The sequence below is a fragment of the Centropristis striata genome, chromosome 16 (assembly GCF_030273125.1).
Source record: "Centropristis striata isolate RG_2023a ecotype Rhode Island chromosome 16, C.striata_1.0, whole genome shotgun sequence".
In the NCBI taxonomy this organism is placed as follows: domain Eukaryota; kingdom Metazoa; phylum Chordata; class Actinopteri; order Perciformes; family Serranidae; genus Centropristis; species Centropristis striata.
Window position 1 is genome coordinate 6,651,894 of NC_081532.1, and position 12,474 is coordinate 6,664,367.

The 12,474-nt window shown below is 37.7% G+C and overlaps 1 protein-coding gene across 1 annotated transcript in view; it reads left to right on the forward strand.

Annotated features, from left to right (window-relative positions):
• Positions 1 to 10,258: 10,258 nt before the first annotated feature.
• Positions 10,259 to 12,474, forward strand: part of asap3 (ArfGAP with SH3 domain, ankyrin repeat and PH domain 3) — a 31,222-nt gene continuing 29,006 nt past the window's right edge. Inside the window, exon 1 of the mRNA XM_059353764.1 lies at positions 10,259 to 10,611. Coding sequence (XP_059209747.1) covers positions 10,486 to 10,611 — 126 coding nt within the window. The 5' untranslated portion in view covers positions 10,259 to 10,485. The remainder of the gene's footprint in view (positions 10,612 to 12,474) is intronic.

The window sequence follows — 12,474 nt, forward strand, 5'->3', positions numbered from 1 at the left end:
AAAAAAGACAATTACCAAAAAAAAGACACAAAATTACAAAAATAATTAAAGGGACCTTCCACACACAACACGGTAAAGTGCCATTCATATAAAACTCACATTAAACTTTCATATCAAGGTGGGGGCCACAAAATATGGTCACGAGGGCCGCAATTGGCCCGCGGGCTGCGAGTTTGAGACCCATGCTCAATGGCATATTTTGTAAAAGATCAAATTAAAAGTCTGTGATCAATACATTTTGAGAAGGGCGTCTGTTTGACCTTTCCTCTTCGGCGGGAACAATCCTTTTTGGGACCATTGCCGGCTGGGACACACTACTAGCAGAAGGTAAGATAAATTTCACTTTCTAACATGTTTGAATTTGAATAACCTTGTATAAATAGTATCTGTAATGTGGATGATATTATGATTGATATATTATCAGGGACCCTCAAGCTCCTAAAAACTAGTGTGAAATATTTTTTTCCTCCTAAAATGAAAATTCATGCCATGTCTTCTCTGAGCCTTTGAATTATATTCTTAATATGACCTGATTCTGTACAAGGAACCAGGAGGGTCAAACCATATATTGCAGGGGTCTCAAACTCAAATTACCTGGGGGCCGCTGGAGGCAGTATCAAAATGACAAAAAAAAGACACAAAATTACTAAAAAAAAAAGACACAAAATGACAGAAAAAAAACTAAATTACTTAAAGACACAAAATGACCAAAAAGACACAGAATTATTTATTTTAAAAAGACAAAAAGACACAGAATTATTTAAAAAAGACACACAATTATTAAAAAGACACACATTTATTAAAAAAAGACAGAAAATGACCCAAAAAAGACACAAAATGACCCAAAAAGACACAAAATGACCAAAAAAATGTACTTTAAAAAGACACAAAATGACCAAAAAAATGTACTTTAAAAAGACACAAAATGACCAAAAAAGACACAGAATTATTTTTTTTAAAAAGACAAAAATATTTAAAAAAAGACACAATTATTAAAAAGACACACATTTTTTTTAAAAAAGACAGAAAATGACCCAAAAAGACACAAAATAACAAAAAAATGACACAAAATTACTAGAAAAGGCACAAATTTATTTAAGAAAAGACACAAAATTATTAAAAAAGACACACAATTATTTAAAAAAAAAAGACACAAAATTACCCCAAAAAGTAATTAAAGGGACCTTCCACACCCACAAACATTAAACTTTCATATCAAGGTGGGGGCCACAAAATATCGTCACGAGGGCCGCAGGTTTGAGACCCCTGGTATATTGTGTCTAAAAGCAGCAGGCTGTGGTGACTGAAGACGAGTTTGGACTTAATAGGAAGTGACGTTCCCAGAGGGGAGAGAACAGGTCGACATGAAGAGAGACAATACCAGTGAATGAGCTATAAACTCACTCAGACAGGTAGACAAAACAACACCCATCACTCTTTGTGAGCGGGTTGCCGTGGGAACGAGCTCACAAAAGGGAACAGACACACATGAGGTCAAAGGTCAGCGGGTCACTGTGGAATGGTGCTAATGTGTTGTCTTGGGGGGGATTTGCTAAGAAATCTATAGAAGATTCAGACTTCGTTAAAGATATAATATGTAACTTTTCCACATTAAAATATCTAAAGCAAGTAGACCTGTGCTTTATGTTTTGTTGGGTTGTTTGCTTATCTTATTTATTTATAATGTTTTCAACCATTTTACCTCAAGAAAAACTTTATTTTAATCAAGGTAACAGTCTGTTTAAGTTTTTCATTGTTATGATGACTTTTCAAGTTTTAACCTAAATTTGATTTTTAAGATACACGTTTTATATCTTGGCCGTTTTTATACAGATATACATTTTTCCTTTTAACCTATAGAATCTTATTCTATTCATGGTATTTATTCTTTTAATTTTATTTAAATTTTATTGTTGTAAAACTTTTATTCTTTTCTACTCTATTTTATCCTTTATTTTATATCTAGGCCAGGGGTCTGCAACCTTTACTAACAAAAGAGCCACTACTGGCCTAAAAAAGAGAAAAAATGTCAGAATGGAGCTGCTAACCTTATTTTGAGCCTTACAACGAAGATAACGTAGAACTGAAGTAAAAGTACTTAAAGTATCAAAAGTTAAAGTACTCATTATGCATAATGGACCCACTCAGACTGTGATATTTATTCAAAGTATGTTATTAGATTATTTGTATTGATGCATTTATGTAAGCGCTTTAATTTTGTAAAGATATGACTCATTTTAACTACTTAATATACTGTTATGAGATTTATTTTAAAAATGTGAAATCACTTTTAATGTATCATGTTTGTTGTTTTGTTAAATCTCGACCTGAAAAGTAACTAAAACTGTCAGCTAAATGTAGTGGAATAAAAAGTACAATATTTGCCTCAAAATGTAGTGAAGTAGAAGTATTACTAAGTTACATAAAATGGAAATACTCAAGTAAAGTACAAGTACCTCAAAATTGTACATAAGAACAATACTTGAGTAAATGTACTTAGTTACATTCCACCAATGCATATATGACAGAAATACCAGGAAATAAGAAATGTTCCATTAAAGTGGAGATCTTTAACAGTTTATGTATAGTTTGTATAGTTTATCTAGATTTCTAGTGACTCAAAACCATGACAGAGACCGGTTTGCCTATTGGAGATTACATGTTATATAGTAGCAATTATTGTTTGTGCTTTGTCTAATTTTCTTCAATAGTTGCAAGATTTATTGTTAGTTAGTTACATTCCACCACTGACTACATATACAGTATAACCTGGATGAAGGATTTTAGTTATTAGATGCCTGGATCTTCAGTTATCAGAGGAATAAACTGAGCATATGTCCCCGGCATGGTCCTTTATTAGCTGAATCACTTAATTTTAATGTGAAACTGTGTCTTTAAAGTGTTTCTACCAGTTTGAATCACTTGTTTTTGAGAACAACTTCTGTGGACTGTGGACTTCTGTTGTGCAAAGTCTCCTGAATGATAAACATTGAAGGAATCCTAACTGGAAAAAGCTGCAATGACATCAATGGTGGTGAAGAAAACAACTCCCATGATCCCACGCTGCTTTACGACATCAGACCCATGGTGGCAGAAAATTACATATTGTGTTTAAATATCACAGAGCATGTGAAGAGGAGAACGGAGCTTACTGGCTGCTCTTCGGGAATGACTAAGCTTAAATGTTGTTTCCCAGAATGAATCTGTAAAAAGAGCTGGACATGCTGAAGTCATTCAACATAGAACCTGGAGTTTACAGCCTATAACTGAAGTGAACTATCATGTATAACAACAGGAAACACAGATATATCATGCTCACAGCAAAAAATAGTTGATCATGAACAAGCCTTTTTTTTTAACCCTATGTGGTCTATGATCGTGCCGTCCAGTTGAGATCATGTGATGTTTAACAAAAAAACTAGAAGTACAGACTTGAAACTTCCTCCCAATTTTTGTTTGACATTCCTAGGCCATGTAAAACCAAATATATGATAGTTTTAATGTGATAGTACAGAAATATTAGAGCGTTGGTGTAGCTCTCTGTGTAATTTTGTACATAGTTTGTTTTTAAGAGTTGCAGCTAACAAGGAAAAAAAACCTATAAATGTACATGTTTTTATGGGACTTCTTTGTACATAGTTTTATTATATTCAAATTTTTACCTTTTTATATGTTCATATTTGTATCCCATTTTTACATTTTCAAGTTCAAAAACAGTTAATTGAACATATTGTGGCTTTTATTGTAGTAAATAGTATAATTTTTCAACTCGGATTTCATGATTTTGGGGCTCAATATGTTGATAAAGTAGGTTAAAGTGAGAAAATAATTGTCAGATCATATAGGTGAAGAAAAAATAGATACCAAATATGGGTATAGTAAACATTTTTTATCTGGTACATGAAGGGTAAAATCAAAAGTATTCAAAAACGGTCAAATTAGGCTCAGACCCCAGAGGGTTAACCCTTACAAAGAACTCTTCATGCACAGTTTCCTGCAAACTCCTCACTTCTGCACCAACACCAGGTGTCTATTAGCGCTAAGTGTCTATTAACAGATGTTGCACACAACAGCTCGTGTGTTTAACAAGGTGATAAACTAAAATGTCAGACGCCACGTACACAAGCGTAGCCTTGGACCATGTGGTTTACATGCTATCTAAACAGCACGCCACCTCAGTTCTGTCACCTTGAGACCAACTGCTGTGACAACGAGGGGCTGAGGTAAATATTTTTAGCTGAGCAGTTAAATGTCCAGAAACTAAAAAGCTCTCTTTGTGTGCAGTTTGTCAATGAGCAGCAACAACCTCAGGCCAAAACGTTGCATGTCTTTGTTTAGGGCCACATCAGCTAAATGGACACATAATGGCAGTGTTGTTGTTATTAAAGGTGGGAGCAATTTAGTGACTATGGTTGGTGTGTTTGAGGCTACTTAAAATCTTATTTAGACTTGTTTAAAAGCCTTGAACTGAATATGGTTATGGGTGTTTGAACAGATTGTGTTTGACTTCAAGTTTTTGCATTTAAAAAAAAAATCTGAACTTTTATTTATGTAGTTATCATGTTAATAGATATTAACCCTTTGAACCCCACCATCAATGACTGAAACACATGTATTCTTTAAAAGATCCATCCTAAAATACAGTTTATTGGGGAAAGAAACAGAAAAAAAAAGACAAAAGCTTCCATTAGGAAAAGTTACCAAAATTAAGCTTAAAATTGTATACATGTCTCATTTTAAAGGGTCACCAAAGGTAAATTGTTTGGAAAAACTAGATCCTGTTAAAATAATTAAGTTCTGTGCTCCTAAAGGCAACTGTGAAGCCATGATCGATTTATCCTGAGATGATCAGTCACATGACCAATATTCACAGAAAATTGGACAGAACTGCAGGTTGTTTACACAGAGCTGAGAGGAGAGGACAGGAGATGTTGTAAAAATGTAAATAGTTCAGTATTTATAGCACACGAAGACCCTTTTTTCTCCAATATTTCGTGACACTTGTGGGCACATACAGACTTTTTTCTCTTAATGTGTGTCATTTTTCACATTTGTTCACACTTTAAGCCCTGATTTTGCTGATTTCATAGAGGTGCAGGACTTATATATTGCAGAGAAATACAAGGCCACAGTGAGTAAAAGGTGAAAAAAGTAAAAGAAAAAAGCAACCGGAAACAGCTTGGGGCTCAGAGGGTTAAAAAGAATGGAAGTTACCGGTATTTAGGTAAGAGGAATAGCTCAAGGAAAAGTAAATCAGAGACACTGTGACGTGGTTACACGTAATGCGCATTTATAATTATGAATCACAAACAAGTTTGACTACCTGCTACCAGTCTGGAAAAGTTTTGTTGCCCTAACAACCGCGATGACAGGCCTGCTGGAGAGTGTCTGTCTGTGGGTGTGGTCACTTTGGCAGATATGCAGATGAAATGCATGACTGTTTTGAGACTGATAATGCTGATTCAGTCAAGGAAGACATATATTTCAAAGAACCTGATCTCCACAGGATATGACTGTCATTAACTTGCATTGTAGCGAAATCCGTGTCAGTTTCACGGAAATTTGAGTGATTCCGTGGCTATTCCACGGATTTTGAGTTAAGAGAATCCGTGGCTATTCCACAGATTCCTGTGAGACCATGTTGATTTTAAAGCAGAGCAAAGTGTCACAGCTCTTTTTGTGGCTGAGGTGTTCCCCCAGTGCTTCTTCAGTGCTTCTTCAGTGCAGCTGTGCAGGTTCTTGAAGCAGATGTTTACAGTGAGCCCCCTGCTGCGTTAAAGACACTTCATATGCTTATTCCAGTGGGAAACTGGGTTAAACAATAAATCAGACCCCTCTGTCTCTCCTTCTCTCCAGTCCTCCCATTTTCAGTCAACCGTGTCAACCAGAAGAGGGGGTATGTTACGGTAAGCCTGGGCCTCCTGGCTTGACAGGGGTAGTAAATTGATAGCAGGACTAGTGGAGCTGAGTCAACAAGCAGAGTGGAGAGAGAGAGAGAGAGAGAGAGAGAGAGAGAGAGAGAGAGAGGGAGGGAGGTTTTTTGGGGGGAGGTTGGAGGACCTTGTGCTGCAACTCCACCGGGCTGCTGCTGGGAAGCAGCAAGGAAATCCTGGCAGCTGTAATCTTTACTGGAAGATGTCGATCCGACCCCTGTTCTGCTGCGCGTGTGTGCGTCAGAGAAAGAGAAGCTGCATTTGATTTCACTTCCTCACAGTCAAAGTGAGGAATGGTGTGCAGGGAAAAAGAAAGCAAGCCCTGGTTGATAATATAAGTAATGAGTGAAATCACCATTGGCAGGAGTGAGAATGAATAGGTATGTGGTGTTTAGGAAGGAAAAGGGTGGAGACAAGGAGGGAAATATTAAGTGAGTCATTCCAGTTTGTGTACTCAAACAATGGAGTTTCTATCTATCTCTTTTCCTCTCCTCTGTCATCCTTCCTTCTATGCTGAGCATCTCCCCCTCCCTCCCTCACTCCCTCCACCTTCCTAAACTTTTTCCGCATTTCTCCTCTTCCCCCGTCCGTGTCCTCAGACTTGTGTTTTCTTCTATATGTTAGTGCAAAAGCCTGAGCAGACCGGTTTGCTCAGTTTTACAATAGGACCCAGGCTGGAAGGCTGGCAGACGCACAAAGGCTTTGCTTCTTTACAAGAGGCTGCAAAGAAACTGAAGGAGGGTATTGTTGTTGGAAAGCCTCTGCATTACATCACCCCGGACTTCCATGCAAAAAATGCATGCATGCAAAATGAGCATGCAGACACACACATATGTGGCACATATATTACAACAAAAAACACCTCGACGTACCCGTGCAAACTGTTTATATCCATCTGTTTTTCTCTTTCCCTCACTGATGCTCACATATGTAGTACATGCATGCAACTGAAACACTGAGTGAATGAGGCCCTGGTAAACTGGGTCAGCAAACCCATTTATGTGGCTCTGCATTGTTTGGAGTTTGTCGCGTGCCCTCACTTCCTTACAAGAGTGGAGACATTTTTTCTTAATGATTAATAGGTTAAAAAGAGAGTTTTGCAGCTTTGCCTCTGGAGACTTTTGTGCATATTTGTCTGCATTTGCATGAGAAAACATGAGAGGTATTTGTTTTGTCTTTCGGTGGTTTTCACTTTCTGTCTCTGGAGAAACATGACTTTAAAGTCTCTCTGTGTGTGTGAGAGTACAACACAGATATCAAATGCTGTGCATGTGCATTTCAGGGCATCGGAGTTATTTGCTAAGCGCAGAGACTCCTGCACAAAAAGGAGTTTGTCTGTCTCTGTGAATATGAACACAGCACCACTGTGAGCGCACAGACACGACATCCATTCTGCACTATTCACTGTGTGACAGTAAGTAGTTACAGAGAACAGAAAAAAGAAAACCTTTACCACAAAGTGAGTCGTTTTAAGGGGTTAAATAACATCAAGTTATCTATAGTACTGGGACAAATTTTCCCTTTATAGAGTTAATGAAGGCAAATATGTGGTTTTGTGGTCAAACCAAAGGGAGCCACTGTATTTGATGCGGCTTCCTAAAATCACCCATCTGCACTTCATAGTGTATTGAATCACGTCTCACCCCGAGGCGAGCTTCAATGATACACCTCTTTTCTTTGGGTTGACAGGCTTGACAATGTCAGGCATGCAGGAGTGATGTTCTATACACAACCTTTGGAGTTTTTTTCCACCTCTCTGATGCACTCTTTCCTTTTTGTTCACACTGTCAGGTGATTTCAGTAGAAGGTCAGTGGGCAGGGACTTCAGAAACCCTGCCTCAATGAAAAAATGTCTTTTGATGAGATCTGAAGGAAGAGGAAGAAGCTTTGGGGCCTAAGCTAAAGGGATTGCCAAGGCGTTATACCCCCAGACTCCTGATTAAAGGGCAGCTGCACAGCTGCAAAAGCCCTGCTTTAGATGTAACAAAGTAAGTAGTAGGGGAAACTTTTCACTCTCTGCTGTATTTCTCTGGCATAAGTCATATTAGCATTTCTAAAAAGCAGGAAGTTAAATGTTAAGTCTCAACTATATATAACTGTTGTTATGTGCACAAAGTTTTCTAAAAATAGGTGATTTTTTTAAATTAAAGTCTAATTGTGAGTGTTTTAAATGTTAAAATGCCAGTTTTATGAATGCAAAAACTGAAACATCCAATAGAAACATTTTGAACATAGAATACAAACAAGAACCAGAAAACATGAATATTTAATAGAATATCCGCCAATTGAACCAACTTTGTGATTAAATTATGTGAGCCAGCTGCTATCACTTATGACTGACTTTCAAATCTTAGATAAAAATGTAACTGATTCCTATGGTTATAAAGAGTATAACAATAATCAACAGACTTTCCTTTCGATACCTGCTAAAAAACTAAATTGTTATTCTCATCAAAAACGTATTGACTCTCCAATGTTTTAATCAGTGTTGGAAGAATTATTCAGATCCTTTGCTAAAATAAAAGTACTAATACCACACTGTGAAATTACTTCACTAGTAGTTGAGTCCTGCATTCAAAACTTACTGAAGTAAAAGTACAAAAGTATCAGCATCAGAATATACTTAAAGTATCAAAGTAAAAGTACTCATTATGCAGATTGGACCCACTCAGATAGTGTTATATATTCTAAATATATTGTTGGATTACTATAATTGATGCATTTTAGCAGCATTTTTCTGTTGTCCAGATAGGGCTCATTTAATTACTTAATATGCTATTCGGAGGTTTAATAAAAAAATGTCTAATCACTTTAAATGTATCATGTTTTTTATATTAAATACTGACGTGAAAAGTATCTCAAAATGATACATAAGTACAGTACTTGAGTAAATGTACTTAGTTACATTCCACCACTAGTTTTAATACAGTAGATGAGTGCAGGTCAAAAAGCATTTTGATGTGACATTTTTGTTTGTGACCTTTAAAGTATCAGAAAATAGCTGCGTGGCAACTAACCCTGGTCGTCTTTAGTGTTTTGTGCAAAAGAACCAAAGAACTATTAACACTTTTTTTAGCAAAACATCAGAGCTGTGAGTTATAGGCTAATTTTTGTAACACTTGGAGAAGTGTATGCCTCTGCCTCACTGCAGAGTTCTGTAGCCAAGAACCATCACCTCATTCAGAGAAATTCTTCCCCTTCACTTTAGTCTGTGAATGAGGTATTATGCATAACCATGTTTTCTTTAAAAGATTAATACTAAAATACAGTTTATTGTGGAAAAAAAGTGAAAAAAACGACAAAAGTTTCCTTTTAAAAAAGTAACCAAAACAAAGCTTAAAATTGTGATATTTCTGTCAAAATCACTTCATTCTACATTCTACGTCTCATTTTAAAACTTTGCCAAAAGTACACTGCAAAAAAGGGGTGTCTAAAAACAAGACAAATCATGCTAAATAAGCATGTTGTACTCTTAAAATAAGAAATTAACTCTTAAAACAAGATAAATTAAAGCTGCAAGCAGCGATGAACTGGCCGGAGCAGAGTGCACTTACAATTATTTGTTTCTTACCAAGATAAAATAAAAACTTTTGATTTAGAAGTGTTTGATAATTTATCTTGTTTTAAGAGTTATTTCTTATTTTAAGCATTCAACATGCTTATTTCTAGATTTAACAATCTTAATTTAAGAAATCTTGTCAAGTTAAATTATCTGTCCATGCAGCATGATAATTTCCCTCAGATTTAGTGGTTTTTTTTTTTTTTTAGACACCCCTTTTTTGCAGTGTAAATCGTTTGGGATCCTGTTAAAAACATTCAAGTATGTGCTCCTCAAGGCAACTGGAAAGCCATGATCGATTTTTTTGTGCAAAAGAACCAAAAAAGTTTGAGCTATTGGCTATTTTCTGTGACACTTGGAGAACTGTATGCCTCTGCCTCACTGCAGAGTTCTGTAGCCAAGAACCATCACCTCATTCAGAGAAATTCCTCCCCTTCACTTTAGTCTGTGAATGAGGTATTATGCATAACCATGGCGACCACACTGCAGCCTCTCTGGAGTTTGCATAGAAATGAGAAGTTAGATTGAAAGGGACGAGAAGAGCCAGGACGGACACACACACACACACACACACACACACACACACACACACACACACACACACACACACACACACGCACACACACACACACACACACACACACACACACACACTTTTCTGCAGAGTGCAAGAAAGCACAAACATTCCCACGTGATGATGGAGTTTGCTCCCTCCCTCGCGGGGCGGACAATAGCGCGCTGGCGCACCTCCACGCGCACACACAGCAGCAGAGCGGAGCCTGAACTCGGTCAGTCCGCTTTAGACAGCTCTCTACCTTAAAGACGTGTTTAGGAACCAGCACTCTGAGGACTACAGTCTCTTTTCAGCTCTTGCACGCAGTGGAGGAGTAAACTTTTTTCCTTTTTCTCTCTCTTTCAAATGGGAATTACATGCGCGCGTGAAACTTTGGCTCACTTTTCCCTGCAGTGATTGTCAGTCAGACCGCTCCAAACATGCCGGAGCGAATAAGCATTTCGGACTTCGTGGTCCTGACAAACGAGGACTTAACTTCGCCGGGAACTTCAATTTTTCAGTCCAAAATGAGCGACTGTCGGAACACAGTTACCACCGTGGAGGAGGTGAGAGAGGAGAAGTGGAGGGAGGCGGTGCAGAGAAACACCTTTTGTCTGTTGTTTACCTGTTCATGTAGCACTATGTAGCTCTGGCTAAAGAAAGAGGGCTCAACATTCACCTGTAGGCGAGCTTACATTAAGGTGACAGCTTTACAGGTTTTACAGCACAGTGGAAACGGACCATTATGTCGTTAAACACTTGCTTTGAAGTTATTCAACATTGTTTCCAAGTGAGATAAACTTGAAGACTTTTCCATGAGGTTCTGACAAAACAATACTTGTATTCCAAAAGTTGTAATAGCAGATGTAGCCCAGTGCTAATGAAGGAAGGCAGGTGCAATGTGTTTTTATGAGCACAAAGTAGTGTTGGGGGCAAAAACTTGCACATCTGTGGTGTGCTGATTTTGGGGCTCTACTGACCCCCTGTTGGGTCATTCTGATTTGGACAATCAGACAAGTGTTTTTGCACACTGGTAAATGGCTTGTATGTAACTGCTTGTCAGGTTCTGTGTGTGTTCTGTATGGAGATACCAGGGACATTATGATTCTCCAAATTTCGAATCGTCTTCCATTTTTATTGTCATGATTCAATTACAAGTCTTGATTGGCAAAGATCAACAGATCATTGGTTTATCCCCTGGCAACTGCCAGCCTCATTTTCCAACTCTTCCTTCTTTAAGAAGATGATGCCATACAGTTTGCTCAAACTGCCATTATTTTCTGGACTGTACCACACTAATTTAATAATATGGCCATTTTCCCCAATCTCACTGATCCTGCTTTTGATTGCAGTAATTGAAATTGAAAGCTAATTAGATTGATGTCTAATTGGGAATTGAAATCATGACACCACTAGGTGCAACTACTACTTAGGGCTGGGCAATATGGACCAAAAGTCATATCCCGATATATTTAGGCTGAATATCGATATACGATATCATCAAAGACAAGTATGATATGCCACAAGTAGTTTTATTGAAACTGTTTATTTAAGTGAACATAAATACTGGAAAATAACAGAAGTACCTTTTTTTTTTTAAAATCAAAGCTCCATAAAGTGCACATTTAAATAAATAAAAAATATCTTAAATAAAAGCTGCAGCTTGCCTGGAGAAAGGATCACAGTGCAAATATAATTATGCAACTATATCGATATATGAGATATGGTCTAATTCCATATCACATTTAAAAATATATCGATATATATCTTTTGTATCGATATATATCCCCCAGCTCTACTACTACTGTCTTCAGAGAAGACTTGATGCAGGCACTTAATGGTGATTCAGTGCAGGCTGGCCTGGTTCAGCAGAAAAGTAAAGGTTACATGAGGTAATGTAGCATACGGAGAGTTTACTTGGCCTTGCCGTCTGCCTCCAGGGAGTCAGACTGAGATGGGACAAACAGAACCCATAGAGGGCACAGCAGACATGCCAGGAACAAGTGTGGCTCTTTAACAGGATAAGGTATTGTTTTTGTGAGTGTAAGCATACATGCACATGTTTGTCCAGGCTTGGAAGCATGTCTGTGAAGGGCAGTGTGAGAGTTTTTTGTCTGTTTGAACTGGTACTTTGGCTCAAGGCCTATTTGAAGTCTCTATGTGTGTTTGTTTGAAATCTGTTCTCCTAAAGCTCCCCGGGCGAAGGAGGAAACACAGGGTGGCTGCCATGAACTCTGCCATAAAACAAATAATCCAAGTGCGCACACAAGCCGATCCTTCCTTGTCTGTCTTCGTGTGACATAACAAAACGGTTCACTGTTGTACTGTAACCCAAGATGGATCTCTGTTTGCACCGGAGGTCAGAGGTCACTTCCATGGAATCACATGGTTTTGGAGGATACATTTTGTAACTCCCTCCAAGCACCAGG